At 36.2% G+C, this 20,658-nt stretch overlaps 1 protein-coding gene across 2 annotated transcripts in view; it reads right to left on the bottom strand.

Annotated features, from left to right (window-relative positions):
• The window catches only part of FBXO8 (F-box protein 8), a 38,888-nt gene extending 18,439 nt beyond the window's left edge, over positions 1-20,449 (bottom strand). Inside the window, exons 1-3 of one of the 2 annotated variants that reach the window (XM_082656981.1) lie at positions 20,207-20,449; positions 5,516-5,852; positions 2,600-2,726 (exon numbers count right to left, since the gene is read on the bottom strand). In XM_082656981.1, the coding sequence (XP_082513107.1) occupies positions 2,600-2,726; positions 5,516-5,844 (456 nt within the window). In that variant the 5' untranslated portion in view covers positions 5,845-5,852; positions 20,207-20,449. Of the gene's footprint in view, positions 1-2,599; positions 2,727-5,515; positions 5,853-20,206 lie in introns of those variants that run through there. The other variant, XM_082656982.1, reaches the window with a different exon arrangement.
• Between the last annotated feature and the right edge of the window lie 209 nt (positions 20,450-20,658).

Here is a 20,658-nt window from a genome sequence, read left to right as displayed (position 1 = left end):
GTTCCAGTGAAGGGGGAAAAAAAAATCAACCTCCATAAAGTATTTCCTGACTGCTAGCACTAAAAAATCATGGCAAGAGTCATTCTAAGACCTGGCTAAAGTATGACTCATTGTAGGTAAGTTCTATATAAAAACACCTATTAGAATAATCTTTCAATTATATGTTGGTTGGATAAACAACCAAATTGATATTGATTATTTATTAGTCAATGAAAGCAAGTGTGGAATAGTTATCAAAATACTTCTCATTTCCCTGCACCTACAAGTGTACTTCAATGTCCTTCCATGCCTATTTATGTCCTAAGTATATTCTGGTAAAGAGAGAATTCTATTTTGTTATTAGGCGACAGCTGCTTGCTGAGTTACTGATGTTCCTAAAAGCGTAGAAGCAGAATTCTGGAACCAAAAGTCACTTTGAATGGTTCAGCTCCATGCCGCCTGGCAGCAGTATGTGCCCCTTTCAAAACAGTAAATTCAATACTTCTGGAATGCTCCAGGATATCCTTGAATCAGGCCAGGGAGTAAAGGAAAAAATACAGCCAACTCTCAATAACAATGGTAGGTAGGATGGATAAGTAAAAATCTGAAGATCTAAAAATCTTATTTTAATTAGTAAATTGAATCCCCTCTTTAAATATTTGACTGAAATTTTTTAATATTTTTTTGCCAGATAAAAAGAGGACTTTAATTTTGCCTCTTTTCTCTGCCCCCACCCCCGCCCAAACACTCTAGAGGAGGTGAAGAACTCTATAGTCTGATATATGTAGTTGCAAAGATGGAAACATATTTTGACATCTAGCTTTTCCAATTTAGATATTTAAAACTACCCATATCATATTCTAGTATATAAGGGCCTATCTACAGTTTCATCTTTGCATAATAAGGATGCTTTATAACTTGTTTAAAAATTAGTACTCCTTTAGCGAGGAATGACTACTTACCATAATCAACATGAGCAGTCACATCCAACTTGTCTGACTTTGACAATCTACAACTCAGTACTTACCAAGTTACACTTTCCTTAGAATGTAACATTTGCAAGTGATATGAATTGAAGATGACAGTTTTACTCAACATTGGTGTTAATTCATGACTGGAGCCAGTATGCCTTGATAAACTGGGCATAAGACAGGGCCTGTAATAGCTGCCTTTCCTGATTCCTGCGTATCTGGAGTAAAACGCTGTACTACTCTGCCCCAGTTCTTCTCCAGTAATCATCATTCAATTAACTCAAGATACTGATGTGAAATATTTCTTATTATAACGCTAGTCATATAACTGTTTCAATTAGCAACATCCATATTATATTGGTTTCAAATGTGTAATTTGAACTTTAACTTCTTATAAATCATTCTACTTTCATTAAAAGTATCAGTCTTCTATTCACTGAAAGTAAAAACTGGTGAAAGAGAACAAATATAACATATTTGTTGCTTATAACATATTTGCTTTATAACATATATACTTTGTTGTATTTGGGCTAAGACTTAACTGATGATGTACATGTATTAGTAAACCTTTGTAGCAGTGTTATATTTTTATTCATGTACAAGAAAAATTTAACAGAGAAATATATAATAAGCAAAAGTCAATTTAATTTCAAAATGTCATTTGTATTATTATGTGCATATTTATAAGATCAGTAGTTCTTTAATATGAATTAATATTAATTAAAGAATATTAATATTAAGGTAACTAGGGAGTCCTTAATACCTCTACAACAAATGAAGAACGTTGGTTTTTGAAAAGTAAGTAAATTAACATAACTGCCAGACAAATTTTTCCACAGAAAATGATCCACCCATAAGTATTAGTTCTGAGTGTTACATAATTTCTATTAGATTTCTAAGAGTAAGTCTAGTAGATACTTAAACATTTCTGAAACTCCGAATCTTTCCAGAATATATTAAAATAAGAACAGGGGTAAGGGGGAATCAGAGAAAGAATTGTCTTCACATTTCGATCACTCATATGTTATGTTAAGAAATAATTAAATAATTAATTAATTTCAAACAGTTCTTTTTGCTTCTCCCACTCTCCCTGCTCTCTATTCGTGTTTGCTTATTGTCTTAAGAAAAAAGAATTAAAGAATTAATGCAAAATTATTCAGTTTTATAACAGAATCTATAAGTTGTTTCTATGCCATCATGTATTAGATTGTTAAAGGCATTATTTAAAGACATTCTTATGTGTCACAAGCTAGAAAAATGTCCTTTGTGATTATCTCTGATAAAAATAGCATTGTTAGTAAATGGAAATGATGAAACAAAGAAAATGCTGCAGATAAAGTTTGATGAACATATTTTGTGTTCTCGACTTATAATGTAGTAGTATCTCAACCAAGTCCAGTGGCGGGCTGCATATATGTTATGGAAGCTGCCATACAAAGTGAGCAGGTAGCAAGATTAGAACATGACATGGTAAGGTAAAAAGAAATGACTAAGTCACATAGCAATAACTTCAAATACCAGGCTTTGCAATGATTGAAAAGTCATGTTCAGTGACTTGTAATTTACTTGCAAGTTTATTATGTTGGAAAGCTGCAGCAAGACAACAATAAAGTTCGCAACTGTTACAAATATTCAAATTCTTCACTTACCTCATCTGGGTTAGCATTAAAGGTGAGGCTGCCTTCATCCAGCTGCATGTACAATTTTCTAAAAGAAAATCCTAGAGGTGGGTTCTTATTGTATATGGAACAGTGACCCCAAGTGGATTTACACAACCTGTAAGTAAGATAAAGGCAGACGAGAAAACATGACTATATTGAATTTTTCTAAGTTAAATATGTATATATATGATAAAATAGTGATATGAAATAACATAAAATTGGATTTTACAGCTCTAAAGTATAAAATGTTTACTTTTATACTTGTTTTATTTGTTTACCAGAGTAAGATAGACAAATGTCTTCAATTTAGCAATTTTGACAGCACTTAATAAATGTGAGTTACAAAGATTAGTAATATTTGTGAGTCCTACTGAAGTTAAACATAAATAATGATGATGATAATGATAGCCAACATTTACCAAGTGCTTACTCGATGCCAGGCACTATTTAAAGCATTTTAATAGTATTAGCTTGCTCAGTCTTTACAACAATCCCATGATTTGGTGCTACAGATAAAGAAACAGACACCATAAAAAAGTTGCCCAGGGAAACACAGCCTGATCTGAATCCAAGGAGCTTACTCCTGAGTTTGCAAACAGGCTCCAGACGCGCAGGCTCAGCGGCCATGGCTCACGGGCCCAGCCGCTCCGAGGCATGTAGGATCTTCCCGGACCGGGGCACGAACCCGCGTCCCCTGCATCGGCAGGTGAACTCTCAACCACTGCACCACCAGGGAAGCCCCTGAGTTTGCAATCTTAACCAAGAGTTTAAACAGAATTAAGCAAGAGTGTGCTCTATTGCGAAATATAACCGAATTGGTAGAAGGAGGAAGGTTGCTGGGCAGAGGGAGAAATTATAATGCTATAACTTCAATACTTAAATTGCAACATTAAGTTTAGCAGTTTTTAAGATACTGCTTCAAAACGCTGGTTCTTTACTATCACAGCTATATATGATTGTTTACAAAATCTGTAATACTTAAAATGCTAATGGTTCATACCTCAAAACACACTGTTTCTACACATTGGTATACCTGTTTCCAACTCTGTTTGAGGCATTAGCTACTGGTTGTTATTTGAAAGCTAACGTTTCATCTTATTACAATGCCTGGAAATTCTGGATGTATTCATCCAGAAAGTGAACCATAGTTTCACTTTCTGATATTCATCATTGATTTTTGGCACAAACTTCCTTCTTTTCTCACACACATAGCTTACAAGAAAACAAAAAAGTTACCGTCTCAGCCTGTAACATCAAAATTTCTGAGGATAGTGGGTAAAATATCTAATTTTGTATGGGAATATCTTCTTAATAGTTAATTTATATCCTTGCATTATTTTTACCAACCAAATGAAATCACTGATTTCGTAACAATGAGTTTAGTAACTTGTTTAGAAAATTATCAATATTTTAGCAGTCTCTTTAATCTAGCCCCATAGCTTTCGATTTTATTACTAAGCTACATGAAAGCAACAGAACCTCTCAACATCCAAATTAAAAAAACAAAAAACTAAGCTAGCCTTTAATTTATCACTAAGAAAAAAAAAATCCAAGCATCAGATATATAGGCATAATTATGTGGTAAACACTAAAGGAAGCATTTCTTTTAAAAATGAACAATCCAAATTTAAATCCCAAATGAAAACCACATTCTGATTGAGTTCATATAAGCATAGAAATAAACTCTTCTACAAAGTTCAAATATAGGATCATAAATTAAGTTTGATGGGAATACTAAAGTGTAGAAAAGAGGTTATAAATAAAAGTGAGCCAGTTTTAAAGTACTTTTTTTTTTAAGAAGATGTTGGGGGTAGGAGTTTATTAATTAATTAATTTATTTTTGTTGTGTTGGGTCTTCGTTTCTGTGCGAGGGCTTTCTCTAGTTGTGGTGAGTGGGGGTCACTCGTCCTCGCGGTGTGCGGGCCTCTCACTATCGTGGCCTCTCTTGCTGCGGAGCACAGGCTCCAGATGCGCAGGCTCAGTAGTTGTGGCTCACGGGCCTAGTTGCTCCGCGGCATGTGGGATCCTCCCAGACCAGGGCTCGAACCCGTGTCCCCTGCATTAGCAGGCAGGTTCTCAACCACTGCGCCACCAGGGAAGCCCTAAAGTACTTTTCTTTCCTCTTACACTGAACAATTAAAAATTAATAACTATACTTTAAATATTACTAATAGAATTTCCTCTCACTTCCACAGTAACTTCATTATGACAAGACAAGGGAAGAATAACAAGATGATATTGATGATTTTTAGCTATTTGAAGGTTGAGAAATGAACTACATAATTAATACTATAATTCCGTAGCATCGGGAAGCCTGAGTTAAAAATGTCATTGTTGGTAATACATTTTTACTAAAGTTTGGCTATTTAGATAATTGATTCTCTCCATAGATTTCATTGAAAAATGGTTTTAAAGTCTCAAAAAACTTGTTTTTAGACATGTTTTACTCCGTTCAGAAGTTTCATTTTAAAATAATGAGACTTAAGTAAACTTTGGTAAAGAATGCTAGAAAACCCAAGATTCAATGATTCTTTCATTTTCATGACTCATGTATACAATCTGTTAAGGAGTAACTTAGGTTCCATAGATTCTATTGCACCAAAAGTTCTTAGATTTATAGCTTAAATTTAACCTGGTAAAAGAGCTGCTGAAATTTCTACAGTCTACTTTCACTTCAGCAAGTAGATTATCTCTTTGCTTTCCAATATTTGCCTAATTCATTGAACAAATAGTGGTTAGAAAATATAAAAAGTAGATGAAATATTCACCAGTTAAAGTTTATGCTAACAAGCAGCACCAACCCCCCCAAAACAAACAAACAAACACAAAAAACAAAAATCCCACAACCTGTAGGCAAGATTCTACTTAGAGCTATCTGGATCCAACATGGTGGGCTGAACTTACCCTTGCCAGAGAAGTTCATCATTGGCCAGGTCCTGCCAAACACAGGAAGCTAAGCAGAGGTCAGTTGCATTCAGGTAGGACAAGATGGTAAAGCTTAGCTCGGGAGGCAACATTTCCAAATTAATGAATCCTTCCTGTTCTTTCGATTTCCTTGTCTTCAAAAGATGATATATATCAATGCCCCCTTGGACTTGTTTGCGATGACTGGTGTTAGAAATGCTGCTGGCAGCCATCCTCCTGCCCTGCTCTCTGCTGAGGTAGCCTTGCTCACTGTAGCCTTCCTGCTGTAGCTGCTGGTTTCTGGCGACTCTCCACAGCCCCTGACCCATCTGCAAGCCTGGGAGAAAGCCAGAATGGAGTAAGAAGGCGACATTACAAAAGTAATCCACCTTTCCCTGCGGTACAACAAGTCTACATGAAGCATTCATTTATCAGAATGAACATTGCTCATTAAAGCGTATTAAATGGAGTAGGAAATTACAAATAGTTGGAACATAGTAAGTATGAAACTTGGATGGAGAACTATTTAGTTTGATTATCACCTTTATCTCAGTTTGCTAACCACTTTTAAAGTCCACAGGTGACATAATCATTTTTCACAAGTTAAGATTTAAAAGTTACTGACGTCTTAAAGACTCTTACAAATTATAATTATGTGGACTTATGGGCCAGTAATAAATACAACTCTGATCAGAGCACAGGACTTCACTTAAAAGACCTGTACACCCTGCTTTTTATCACAACCCAGGCTAAGCTAAGCTAGGCCCTTTTAACCAAATTCCCAGATGCATAACAGCTGTGAAACAGGCTTTTCGTTTAATTCTTGCCAGTCTGCTCTTAAGTTGTGGGCTGTAATAAAATGTAACATAGGCCCTGAAGTCTAATTCCGAAACCTTATAAATTAGACACGTAGGACTCCATGATAAAGAGTTCAGTAATGACTATTTGGTTCTGTTGCTGCTTTAAATACAAATCATAATTTAGACTAATTTTCCAGTTCTTCTCCAGGAGCCCTATGGACTCCTCAGAGGTACCTGGGAAAAGGCAGGAGAAGGGATGGGAGTGCTCTAGCCTCTTCTCTCTCCACTTGACCTCCAACCAAAGTAGCTCTACATTTATCTCTTACAAATATCAGACTTCCTCATATACAAATATTTAGAAGACTTTTGGCCTAGACTTTCTATTTCACTTGGTTTTGCAAATAAGTGACTTTTCCTGGGCAAATAAATTCACTGAGAAAAATGAAATCAGGAAGAGCTTTTAACTAACACAAATAATTATTTTCATGATCTCTTTTACAAACAAAATATTCTTGTTTTAAAAGCCCACGTTGACTACTGGGACGTGCGTGTTTTAAAAATTTGGAGGAAGAAATGGATTTTTGTTCAAAATCATTCAAATAAATTTCATAGCGTGACCTAAACTTAAAATATGGTTTTGTTTTAATTGGCTGCTTACAATAAGGAGTAATAATCAAAAAATAAAAAAGCAACCCCTCCCCAAGCCCACTGGTGACCAGAAATTCTGAAAATTATTAGGAATAATTTGAAAATTGAGTCGAATTTCAAAGAATGTCACCGAGTATTTTTTCAGTATTTAAAAAGGCATGTATATTTATTGAATTATTGTCTGTTAGTTGGATAATGGCCACTGTAACAGGCTACTTGTTGATTAAAACAGAAAAAACAGTCCAGGATAATTTTTCACTCTTTGTCCTTACTGTGAACGGCTTGGAAATCCACAAGCTTAAGCTATAAAGAGATGCGGGAGGGAGGATACAGAGAGAAGGAACATATTAATAACTTTTAAATGTGGGGAAATTTGTTTTTGCAAAGAAACCACAAAAGGTAGTAACTTTTCCTCCCTACGACACATACTACCATAATGGTAGCAGTTCCTGAAGTAGTGGTTAAGCTATTAATAATTAAATTCTTATTTTCTATTAGAATGATTGAAATCCCAAACTGACAACACCAAATGCTGGCAAGGATGTGTGAATTCAAAATGGTACAGTCACTTTGGAAGACAGTTTGACAGTTTCTTACAAAAATAAACATACTTTAACGATATGGTCCAGCATTTATGCTCCTTGGTATCTACCCAAATAAGTTGGGAACTCATGTCCACACAAAAGCCTGCACACAAACCTGCAGCTTTAGTCATAATTACCCAAACTTATAAGCAATCAAGTTGCCCTTCAGCAAGTGAATGGATAATTTCCTGTGGTACATCCAGACAATGGAATGTTTAGTGCTAGAAAGAAGTGAGCTACCAAGCCATGAAAAAATATGCAAGAAACTTAAGTGCATATTACTAAGTGAAAGCAGCTGACCTGAAATGCTATGTAATATGTGATTCCAATTATAAGACATTCTAGAAAAGGCAAAACTACAGACAGTAAATTAACACAGAAAAAAATACAGAATATCAACAAAAATTTGTAAGGAGCTATAAGTTTCCTTAATGTTTAAATATGCTATGTCATGTTACAACATAAGTACAACTTAATTTTGACACAAAAGACTCATAAACATTTAAAAAATTTTATCATAGCCATTTCTCTGTTTATCTTAGCAAGAAAATATCTAGAAATTGAATTGATTGCTAAGCTCACCCAGTACATCTGTCGTCATTTTAGATAATTATATTTATTCTTCTCTTTTGCATTTGTAGCACTAAAGGTAAATAATCAAACGTGGTGACTGTGATGTCTGAAGTCTCAAGATTTAAGGCATTTAGTATCAATTTTGTATGTACTTTCCCTACAACATCTTTCTAGGGACATATGGTTAGGCAGCTGTTATTACTCTCAGGGATGTTGCTAGGGGACACAGAATCAGGGTGATTTCCCTAGGCTCTGGACTTTAATGGGGATCACTTAAATAGAGCACTGGATAAAGTGATTCGGAAAGCATCCAGCAGGTAGAAAAGAGGTTAAGCCAACAGCTGGTTCTTAGGATTAAAACAAGTTGATGGGGAGGGTGGAGGTTTGAGGCTCATCTACACGTGATTCAGACAAAGAAAACTGCATTTTCTATTCTTCTACTGCTAAATAAATATTCTTCTATTGCAAGTTACCCTTGCGGGATGTCTTTTTCCCTTTAAAGCAGTTCTTGATACGAAGCATGAACACAGTATGATATATCACTTGAGAAGTATTACTATCATATATTTATCCTTCGGAGAAAGGAAAGGGTGTCGACAGTGTTCCACCCCACTCCCAGTCTTCCTTAGGGTAATAGTGGTGTGGAAGGTGGACAGAACTGTCAGAAAAGTGATAAAACTCTCAAAAAGACAGGAGATCCACTACAGAAGCTGTGAAGCAAGTCACAGAGGGAGCATAGTGCTGTGGACTTTGAAGTTGAACAGACTCGAGTTCAAATCCTGACTTCACTGACGAGCACTTACAGGACCTTGGGGAATCTACTCGACTAGTCTAAGCTTTGGTTTCCTCATATTTAAGGTGATAATTTGCATATAATATAGTGGTAATACATATAGTTCAGAGGGCTGTTGTATTAAACATTACATATAAAGTGCACTTCACAGCTAATAATAAAATGTTGCTCATTTGTTTTGACAAAACCATATTTTCACAGAGTGAAAATGATGAGCATTTCAGTAAAACTTATTGAATGATACTTCAATTATCACATAAAAAAAAGAAATCCATGAGTGAGTCTACACTGATTATCACTAAATATTACATGAAGAAAGGAAAGCTCTTCCTTATAGTAAAATTCTGAATAATGAGTTAGAAAAATCATCATTTAACTACCATCATAGAAAAACTAATTCTTAAGGCAAGAATTATCAGTGGGTGCTGAATCTGGAATTTGATAAAGAATGGAAGATTTACAGAGTCTCAAATATATTACTCATTAATTACAAAAAGAAATTAAGAAATCAGACAATATTTAACCAAGTGTTCAAACTTAACATTTACCAGTAAGAGACAAACGGACATATATGCCTCTCTGGACATGATACCCTGAGAAGGATAGGACATATATGCCTCTCTGGACGTGATACCCTGAGAAGGATATAACAATTATACAGTACTCTGGCCAAAAATATATAACCTTTATCTAATCATGAGGAATATCAGAGAAACCCAAGAGTCTATAAATAATCTTTTTTTTCCTTCAAAATTGCCAATGCTGTGAAGACAAAGAAAGGAATCATCCCAGATTAAAGGACACTGAAAAACATGACATCTAAATGCAGTGTGTGGACTGGATCTTAGCATGAAAAAATAGTGCTAGAAAGGACATTATTGGGATAACTGAAAAACTAGACATACGGGCTGTAGACTGGATAAAAATACTTATATGAATGTCAACTTTTCTGAATTTGATAACTGTACAGCGGTTTTGTCAGAGTATATTCTTGTTCTTTAAGAAAAAAACTGAATTATTGAGGCATAATGTATAAGACAGTCTCAAATGGTTCAGAAAAACAGAAACATCTGTCTCTATACAGAGAGAATGTTAACGCAATGTTGCAAAATGTTTAAAATTGGTGAATCTGGGTAAAAGGTACACACCAGTTATTTTTATTGATCGTACAACCTTTCTGTAAACAGAAATCTCCTGATTGAGGAATCCAAGCATGTGAAACTTGAAAATAACTGAGTTTGATGTGCACTAAGTATAAGAATTACTGCCCTAAGAGCTTAGCATCATACAGACTGAAAACCATCACGGAGATAAATGCTCAGCATCACAGTTTAAGAGTAGTAGGAGACCCCTGTCAAGGCAAACATCAAAATAGTAAGAATTATTCTTGTCAGTTGCGATAGAAAATTTTCTTTTAAAGGCTGAAGAAGTATTTTTAAAGAAAGTAGGGGAAAAAAGTACCCCTTTAACTTTGCATGTGCAGATTTAAGGCTTGGAATTCCTGGCTGTGTTCCCTCCTTCCATACATAATATTATGTGCACAATATTTTTAACATAATATTTAATAATATAAATATTAAACCATAATATTGTTTTTGTACTATAAACCACAATTTATTTAGTACTTACTCTATGCCAAGCATTGTGGAAGTTTTAATACATTATCTCATTTTTGTCCTCAAAACAACCTTCATAGGTAGATATTATTCTAATTTTATAGCTGAAGAAATAGTGACTCAGAGAGGTTAAGCAACTTTGCCCAAGATCTCAGAGCTGGCAAATGGAAAACTTAGGATTCCATCTCAGGTCTATCTGAGTCCAAAGGTTAGTCTTAACCACCAAACCTTATGCCCAGAACTGGCAAAGACGATCCACCATCTGCTTCTTCATCACCAGCTCTCATCTCTTCTCCCTCTGTCACTGCTTATTACCTCCATGCTGCTCCCAGCTGCAGCCTCTCTTTAGGCTACTGTTCTTGTGGAAAGCACATACACTTTGACGTGAAAAAAGATCTGGTTCAGACTCCCACACAGAATCTGTTTAGCTTATAGTCTGTGGTACTCATTTTCCTCACCAGATAAACAGTGAATAAGTCTTATTCCATGGAACTTATAGGGGTTAAGAGAACCTAAGCCACAGGGAATTTATCATAACAGGTAGTTTTGTAGTCACCACTCAGTCCGCTTTAAATGATAACTCTTATTTATTTTGGTTCTCCCATTTCAGAGTGCACCTGGTTATTCTGGACCTAATGATCTGAGTAGTTATAATCCTGGTTCCAAATTCCATTAATTGAGGATCTGTGAATTCGGAGATGCCATTTACCTTCGCTAGGAGAAAAAAATAACAACTAGTAAATATATAAAGTTAGAAGAAACTAACTTTGCTTAGGCTGACACTCTTAGCTTGGCAAATAAGGTCAAGTATTTAGTTATCAGTCAGTGATAACAGAGATACTTTTTGGCAGTTAAGTACTACCATCATCTTTAATCACTATAGACATGTTTCTAGAAATGAAAACTTTAAGACTTCATGGGACGATTCAACATATCAAGAGTCCTTATGGCGGTATCACAAAATAAATCGATTAATAAGAAAGTTCTACTCTAGATCTTTATGACATCTTCACATCCCAGGAACTTGAATTATAAAGAGCTTTATGGATAGAGTGTCAGTTTCTTGGATCTTTGAAATCAATGTTACAACTGTTGAGATCTATATTTTTAAAGCATATTTCTTGATTATAAAATACGAATTAGGGGCTTCCCTGGTGGTGCAGTGGTTAAGAATCTGCCTGCCAATGCAGGGGAGAGGGGTTCGAGCCCTGGTCCGGGAAGATCCCACATGCTGCGAAGCAACGAAGCCTGTGCCCCACAACTACTGAGACTGCGCTCTAGAGCCCGCGAGCCACAAGTACTGAGCCTGCGTGCCACAACTACTGAAGCCCACACGCCTAGAGCCCATGCTCCACAACAAGAGAAGCCACCACAATGAGAAGCCCGTGCACCACAACGAAGAGTAGTCCCCGCTGGCCGCAACTAGAGAAAGCCCACGCACAGCAACAAAGACCCAATGCAGCCAAAGATAAATAATCAATTAATTAATTAATTTAAAGAAATAAATAAAATAAAATACGAATTACTCAAACATATGTTCCTTAAGATGACAATAATTTTGGAACTTAACTATCATACTGTGCTTTATTATTGTTTATTAAAAGAAATAAAAATTTAAAAATATATACAGGTAGTCCTTGCCTTGTACAGTACCAAGCTAACTACTGGCTGACAGTTCCATGGGACTGTGCACAGCAAGGCCACAGTTCTAACACTCATGCATTTCAGTTTACATGGTACTGTGCAGAGTAAGAACTGCCTGTAAGTACTAAGATGGGGGACTAATTCAACACAATAGGCTACATGGAAAAATCCAATACCAAACACAGTGCCTTAGACCTACAAAGCACTCAGTAAATATTTGTTGACTGCAAGAATGGATGAATGGTAAACAATAAGAAAAACTGAATTAGATGAACCTCGACCTAAATATCACATCTTTCAAAAACTCATCAGAATGGATCATAGACTTAAATGTAAAGCATAAAAGAATAAAACTTTTAGAAAAATACAGAGAAGGAAATCTTAGGGATCTATGTCTAGGCAAAGAGAGTTCATCAAAAGTATGATCCATAAAAGTAAAAGTTGATAAAGTCGACCTCATCAATATTAAAACTTTTGCTCTTTGATAGCCCATGTGAAGACAAAAACACAAGCTACAGACTGAGAGAAAATATTTCCAAACCACATATCTGACAAAGGACTAGTATCGAGAATACATAAACAATTTTCAAACTCAAAAGCAAAAAATTAAACAATTCAATTAAAAATGAACATAATATTTACAATAGCCAGGACATGGAAGCAAACTAAGTGTCCATCGACAGATGAATGGATAAAGATGTGGCACATATATACAATGAAATATTACTCAGCCATAAAAAGAAACGAAATTGAGTTATCTGTAGTGAGGTGGATGGACCTAGAGTCTGTCATACAAAGTAAAGTAAGTCAGAAAGAGAAAAACAAATACCCTATGCTAACACATAATATATGGAATCTAAAAAAAAACCTAGGGGCAGGGCAGGAATAAAGATGCAGACATAGAGAACGGACTTGAGGACACGGGGAAGGGGAAGGGTAAGCTGGGACGAAGTGAGAGAGTAGCATTGACATATATACACTACCAAACGTAAGGTAGATAGCTAGTGGAAAGCACCTGCATAGCACAGGGAGATCAGCTCTGTGCTTTTTGTCCACCTAGAGGGGTGGGATAGGGAGGGAGGGAGGGAGAGGCAAGAGGGAAGAGATATGCGGATATATGTATATGTATAGTTGATTCACTTTGTTATACAGCAGAAACTAACATACCATTGTAAAGCAATTATACTCCAATAAAGATGTTAAAAAAGAAAAATTGAACATAAGACATGAACAGATATTTCGCCGAAGAGGACATACAAATGGTACACAATCACATGATAGACGTTCAGCATCATTACCCAGGAGGGAGGTGGGTGTAGTTATAAAAGGGCAGCACCAGGGATCCCGGTGGTGTTTGAACTGTTCAGTGTCTTGACTGTGGTGCTGGATATGTGAATCTGCACAGAATCTCATACACACAGATACACATTTGAGCAAAAATAAACTGGGGAATTCTGAATAAGATAGGCGCAATGTATTAATGTCAATATCCTGGTTGTGATAGTATATAATAGTTATGCAATATGTCACTGCCTAGGGAAACTAGGCAAAGTGTACAAGAGATCTCTTGGTATATTTCTTGCAACTGCATGTGTATCTACAATTAACTGGAAAAAAAAAGGACAGAGTATTGTACACTTAAAATGGGTGAATTTTACGGTATGTAAATGATACCACAATATAGTTTTTCAAAGAACTAGAGATTCTAATAAACACTCTAAAGAAGGTGACCAAGGACACAGCAAGTCTAGTGTCTATGACAAATAGTAACTATTTTAGATTTAAGGATACCCAACTAATTATTAAAAATCTATGACCTATGAATCACCTCTGACTTTGTGGAATGTACTGTATAGATTAAAAGAAGACAGAATCAAGGAATACGAATACTTAAGGATACAGATCTATAATAATGTTTTGACTATTTACCTAGGAAGTATCAATAACTGAGTAACGGTATAAATGCAAAAGGATTGATGTGTGCCTGTTACTTGGTCTAATAAAAAAAAAACCCAGCATAAATGCAAAATACATTAAAGAAAATTGGTTTAACTACTCATTAAAAATCAAAGTACATAAACTAATGTGATTTAATTTGGATTGCTTCAATTCCAATTTTATAATATTTCTGATTTGTGGGAATAATGATCCAATTTGGTAAAAATATTTTAAAAATCAATAAGTTGTTTAATCTCCTTACTACTTAGATATCCTTGTTTCTATGAAAATAACAGCGACAATAATAATAGTACTTTTTTTACACATTGACTGGATAATTTAGAAGTCTGTATTTTTTAATCTAAGTATTTAGGCCTTTTGGTTTTTAAAATTAGTATCTAGCTTTATTATGCTGAGACTAGAGAATGTGGGCTCTATGATGTGTGCTTGAGCGAAATGTGTAGGTTTTCCTGACACTGCTATTTTGGAGAGTGAATTTAAAGTTGGAGTTCCAGTTATGCCATACGCTGTATGACCTCAGATATTTCAAACGAGGTTTCTGATCTTTGGTTACCTACAAAATAGGGGAAATCACTCCTATCTATTTTACAGGATTGCTATACGCCTTAACTGAGATAACATATATAAAAGCATCTTTTAATTGGCAAAGCAGTATGTACGCCCTGACTCATTTCCTTTTTTCTAATGCGAAAATCTGAGAAACAGCTATATTTTTCTGACATATTTTGGATGTACTTTTCTCATTTTTTAAAAAAGAAATACAGTGGTAGTCTAAACAAATCTGTTGTAACATAGCACAAAGGCACTTCCACTTAGGACGCAGCATAGATTAGATTAATTACCAAGAACTCTATCAAGTTAATTATTAACGTTTATGAGAACAATACTTTTCTGTTATTGTAATGTCTTGTTCTCTTTTCAAAAGAGTAGAGTATTTCCACAAAAGAATAATAGAGATTACTTTATTAATACCTGTTGGTATATCTAATATAAAATTATCTTTAAAATATATTAAGCAGCTTTAATCAAAACATCCCTATGTAACAAGTTAAACATCAAATAAAGTACTATTCTAAAAGAACACACTGTACCACTGCTTTTAGCAATTTTATGGCACTAAGCATTCAAATAGCACATGCTGTGGAAACAAATATATGTAATAAAGAATGGATTATGCATCATTTAGATGGATGGATGACATGCAGTGGAAGATGGGAAGAGCACAAAGCAGCCTGGAGGTCTCAGGAAAGCATTCTGCTTTAAACACTTTTGTCTGAAGCAAACGAGATTCCATAAAGTCTCTTCCTGAGCAAGCAGTGTTAAATCACGGGTTTAACATGAATGGCTACTTTATGAGTGACATGAATGAGCTACTTTAAACACTCATTATAAATGGTTAGTTTTTTTCAATATTTCTTAAGTGTCTAAATAGTGGGGTTTACAAATAAGAAATTTCCTATCTCAGATAAAGACCTAAAATGTGTACCAAAAGAATTATCTCTAACATGCAAATTCTATTGCCTTAAAGATGAGGAAATTCACTCATTTATATCTTCTTAGAGATTTTCAATTTTTTTCCAATGAGAAAGTAACAACTAGATTTTTGGTTACTTTAGGTTTTAAAAACCTTTTTAAGTGTTATCATGTGATATTACTCAAAGGCATAAGAACATGGGAGAGTCTATGATAAAATATTTTATACATATATAACCAAATTGGCAGCCCAACATTTACTTCTCTACTTCCAAAAGAGCAGACCACCAAAGTAGTTTAGAACAGACTGAGTAGAGGGGAAAAAAGAAAAGAAAAAACCTGATAACCAATCACACTTCTAACATTGAAAGGCAACAACTGTAGAGAAATGAAGGAAGGGTAAGTCCACAAGGAGGCCTTTTTCAGGAGGGAAATAGCTAAGTACTAAGAGGTCACAGGGTACATTAAAAACATAAAAAAAACAAAACAAACAAAAAAACTCAGTCATTAAATTTAAAGATCTGGTCCTGCAAGAGCAGTTTTTGCTACTAAAAAGCATACCATTGTAGGTTTTTTTTTTAATTCGAAAAAGATTTACAATATTACTTTATTTTCTGAAGGTTTTTTCCTGTTCTTTGATTCTGTAATGAGTGTTACCAAATGGCATCTAAACAAATGTAAACATTAAGATATCATTTAAAATGTAACCAAAAAGCAGAGAATTGGGGGCTTATTTAATTTCACTTATTTCTTCAGCTTCTTTTGCAAGAGATGTTCCACTGTCTGTTTCAACTTTCAAATAAAATAAATTTATTAAATTTCTCACTGGCATTATTTTTAATTACACTGATTCTTTAACTGCACTCTTTACTCAACCCAACTGCAATCAGCAGTGGTCATGGCAGCACATCACAACCTACCTCCTCATGGCACACCACACTCCATGCCCACTGACTGCAAAGCCATTCCTATGAGAGTTGTAGAATTAAAAAACAAAACGATGTGTTTATTAATGCCACTGAACTGTACACTTAAAAATGGCTAAGATGGGGCTTCCCTGGTGGCTCAGTGGTTGAGAGTCCGCCTGACGATGCAGGGGACACGGGTTCGTGCCCCAGTCCGGGAAGATCCCACATGCTGAGGAGCGGCTGGGCCCCTCCGCAACGGGAGAGGCCACAACAGTGAGAGGCCCACGTACCGCAAAAAAAAAAAATCTAAGATGGCAAATTTTATGTTATGTATATTTCACCATAATAAAAAAAAATGGGAAAACAAAACAAAAACTGTAATTCTCACTGAATTGCTTTTACACAAATAAGACAAGGTATTAACATAAAATAAATATTGACAGGAGCCAACAGGAAAGTCAGAAGTGAGATGAGAAAACATCTAACAATGAAAACAGACTGACACAAAGCATGAGCTTGATTCAGGCTCCTTCAACTAGTTGTGAGTAGAGGGCACAATACTCAAAGCCTCACTTTCCTCACCGGTAAAAAGCGGGTTTTGAACTTGATGATCCCTAAGTTCTCTTTTTGCTATAAAATTCTATGATCCTATAAAAATGAGAAAATCCTAAAAAATTAAAATAAAAGGAAGAGGTGACGGAGATGGACGTATGTGTGCCTGTGTATGTGTATTTAGCATCTGTCCTTTCCATCTGTTTCCCCCCATGTCCATGACTTCTACAAATCACTGCTCAGGATGAGCAGATAGGGGCTCTCCAAGCATGGCTCACTTGCTAAAATCTTGTTCCTTCTTTCAAATAGCTTATGAAATCCCCTGCAATCTGCTCTTGCAGAATACATACAAACTGCTGATCACAGAGCTAAATTCCCAAACAGCCTAAACTTGAAAGCAAATATCTTTTCTCATCTCTATCTACATCACAAAAGCACTTGCCCTAAATAGAATATAAACTCATTCAAGTTTCACTGGATAATCTATGTCAATAAATGTCAGTAAAACAAAACCACGAGAAAAAAATAAAGAAATGGAGAACATAAATTTCTAGAAGTGGATGTATTTCATTAAAGTTGTTTTAAAATAGTAAGTAAAATAATTCAATGGAAATGCAACGTGAGTTGATGTATAATTCATAGACTTCATGTTAATGATTTTGACACATTATCATAGGTCAGCCAATGGATTAGCCTCAGTTTCCAAATCTGAATCAAAATGTCGGAAAAAAAGAGAGTTGTATCAATACATAGCAGTTGGTTAAGTAATGAACGATAAAATCATAAATTTGAATGCCTAATTTCAATGCTTTGTGATCAAAGAAAAGGTAATTTCTTGGTAATTCATATTTTTGTATCGTGAAATAAGGAAAATAACTATCTTTTAATTTATGCAATTCTAAGCACAATAAACACACAAAACATTCCCTATTAAACTGATAATAAGTGTAATAAATTACAAGGCATGGTTTAGCTTATCTAGTTATTACCATAAGATATTTTGTGAATGAAGTATTTCAACTGTGTTATTTTAGCAAGCACCTGTTTAAAATCTGGCAGACATCTAAGGGGCCAAAACTAAATTTAGCAGACATCTAAGGGCCCAAAACTGCACTAGTTAATTGGTTGTAACCTACTATAAATGAACTATGTTAACCTGATAGGGAGTACCTATTTAAAAGCCAAATCTACAATTTGAGGATTGACACAGTCGGGCTGGCGTTAAGCACCTGAGGTATAAAAGATGACAACATCTTTCAAACCTGGAAGAAGCATAGGCAAATTTACAGTGGGTCAAGGCCAAAACAGTGTCACAATAAACCCGGAAGCCCGTACCTTTCATTTCCAATAAGCTCATTTGGTTCACTGACAAAAGCTGTGCTGGTGATGTGCGGCCAGGTAATGCTGAAAGAAGGTGGTACCTGACATCTAAAAATGCTTAAAAACAAACACACAAACACATTTCTGTTCTCAGACAGACCTCTCCCACCCCTATTTGCTCTCATACCAACATAGAGACTGCCACATTCTTTCTACACTAGAAAGGCTTACCTCTAGCCTTTCCTAACTTCTTTCCACCTTTAAAGCTATCTTCGCTCATGTTTATTTTGAAACCATTTCAACCATATAAAATGGCAATGGGTAAGGAATACACAGTCTCCAGTTGTGATATGCTCTGTTCACGTACACCTTAAAAACACAAACCTTCCTCTCACACATGTCATTCCTCAAGCAAAGCTTTCCAAGAAAAATAATAAGCCTCTCTTCAGGCATTTAGTAGAAAAAAAAAGACCCGCCCCAGGAAAAAAAAAAAAAACAACTTTCCAAGAAATAAAATCCATGTATAAGTTTGTCTATTTCATTACAATCAGGCATATTTTTGCTCAGTTATTTCTATCTATTAACTCCTAAAAGTTATTAGCCAGGGTGTCTGCGTTAGGCCGCCTCTAAGATGGCTCCCATAGACCCTTGCGTCTTGGGACTCACGCCCTTGTGTAATCCTCTCCACAGTGACTGAGTTGGATTTATTGACTCCTGTCAACAGAATATGGCAGTAGTGATGGAATGCTCCTTCTGAGATTAGCTTATAGAAGACTAGAGAGAGTCTTGGGTGCTCTCTCTTGGATTGCTCACTTGAGCGAAAGTCAGCTGCCATACTGTATACAGTATCTCAGACAAACTGTCAAGTTAACTGGATAAAAATGGTGAGTTTCCTACTCAACCCGAAAAGAGAATAAAATTTATTCTTAATTCTGATATCTGCTCAAGTTTGTGAACCATTTTCTTAGGGGGTAAAAATTCTCCCTATCCCAGAAATATGGTCACCAGCTGCAACATTAAAAAAATATATGGAAAGCTGAAATGGAAAACATAAATTAGCTTCACTTTGCAGTAATAAAGGTCATAATCTATTGATATGGAAATACCTGGGATCCTTGAAAATAAAGACTCCACTTGTTAAAAGAAGTAGATTCAATTATTAAATTACTAAATACATACAGAACCTAAAAACAAAACAAAACCCTTAAACGACTGAGGATTGGGATCCATTTGTGATTTCACCCAATTTTAATAATAATTAAGTGAGCACCCACCATATAAGAAACTAGAGCCTAGTCACAGAGAAACAAGCAAGAGACAAGTTAAGAATCTGCCGAGTTTATAACCAAAGTTTAACAGCTGAAGCAACTGGCAATCCATCGTGACCTTAACTGGATGTGTTTGCATTCACGTTACTGTAAAAAGTATGTTAAGAGCCAAAAACTCTGCCTATGCACCAAAAACACATTCTACTTGGAAAGCAACACCTGGGCTTAGAAGAGCGTAACCTCTGCTGTTTCCCGGCTTTATTTCAGAGTGAAGCCGGCTCCTACCTGGGGTCCCAAGCTGACCTAGGGGTCCCCAGTCACCCAGGAACACAAGGAGCACACCTACTCCCGCCTCCTGACACGGATTCCTCATTTTAATTAGCCAACACCGCTGTCACTCAAGGTGCTTCGCACAGCCATTGGCCCCAAAGTCTCGCTGGTTGGCAAGTTTCTGCCAACTGGAGCACCGGTGGTCATCATTTCCGAGAAGAAAAGTAGGGGTGTACAGGGAAGAGAGGCAAGAACTCTGAAATATCTAGGGTGACACCCTTACCTGAGCGACCTGCGATTCCCCACCGCCGCCGCGACGAATCGGCCTCTGGGCGGGGGCTTTCAGCCAAAAAGAAAATGGCTCAGCCGGGAAGGGGTGCCCAGGCCATGGAGAAGCCGGTTCAAACTTTATTTGTTCACGCTGGTGGAGGTGAGGTCGGGGAGAATTCCAGAAACAGCACCTGATCCCTCCGAATTCAGCGTGCCCCAGGCTGCAGCAGCCTGAGCGGCCGACTCTCCGAGTTTTGACGTTTCCTATTGTTGCCGGAAGTGACGTCCGTATTCGGGGGCGCTTCAAGAAGAAGTATTTTTATCCCCTCGATCTACGATTCGCCACAGAGTCCCGGCCTCTCACTTCGCAGTCCGAGCCCCTCTGAGCCTCAGAACCAGGCAGACTTCGAATCTGCACCTTGGGATCGGACTGGACGTAGAAAAGACTCTCGGCAGGGTCAGTCT

Source organism: Grampus griseus (genome assembly GCF_964374135.1).
Source record: "Grampus griseus genome assembly, chromosome: 6".
NCBI classification, from domain to species: domain Eukaryota; kingdom Metazoa; phylum Chordata; class Mammalia; order Artiodactyla; family Delphinidae; genus Grampus; species Grampus griseus.
This window is presented reverse-complemented; position numbering and strand designations above follow the sequence as displayed.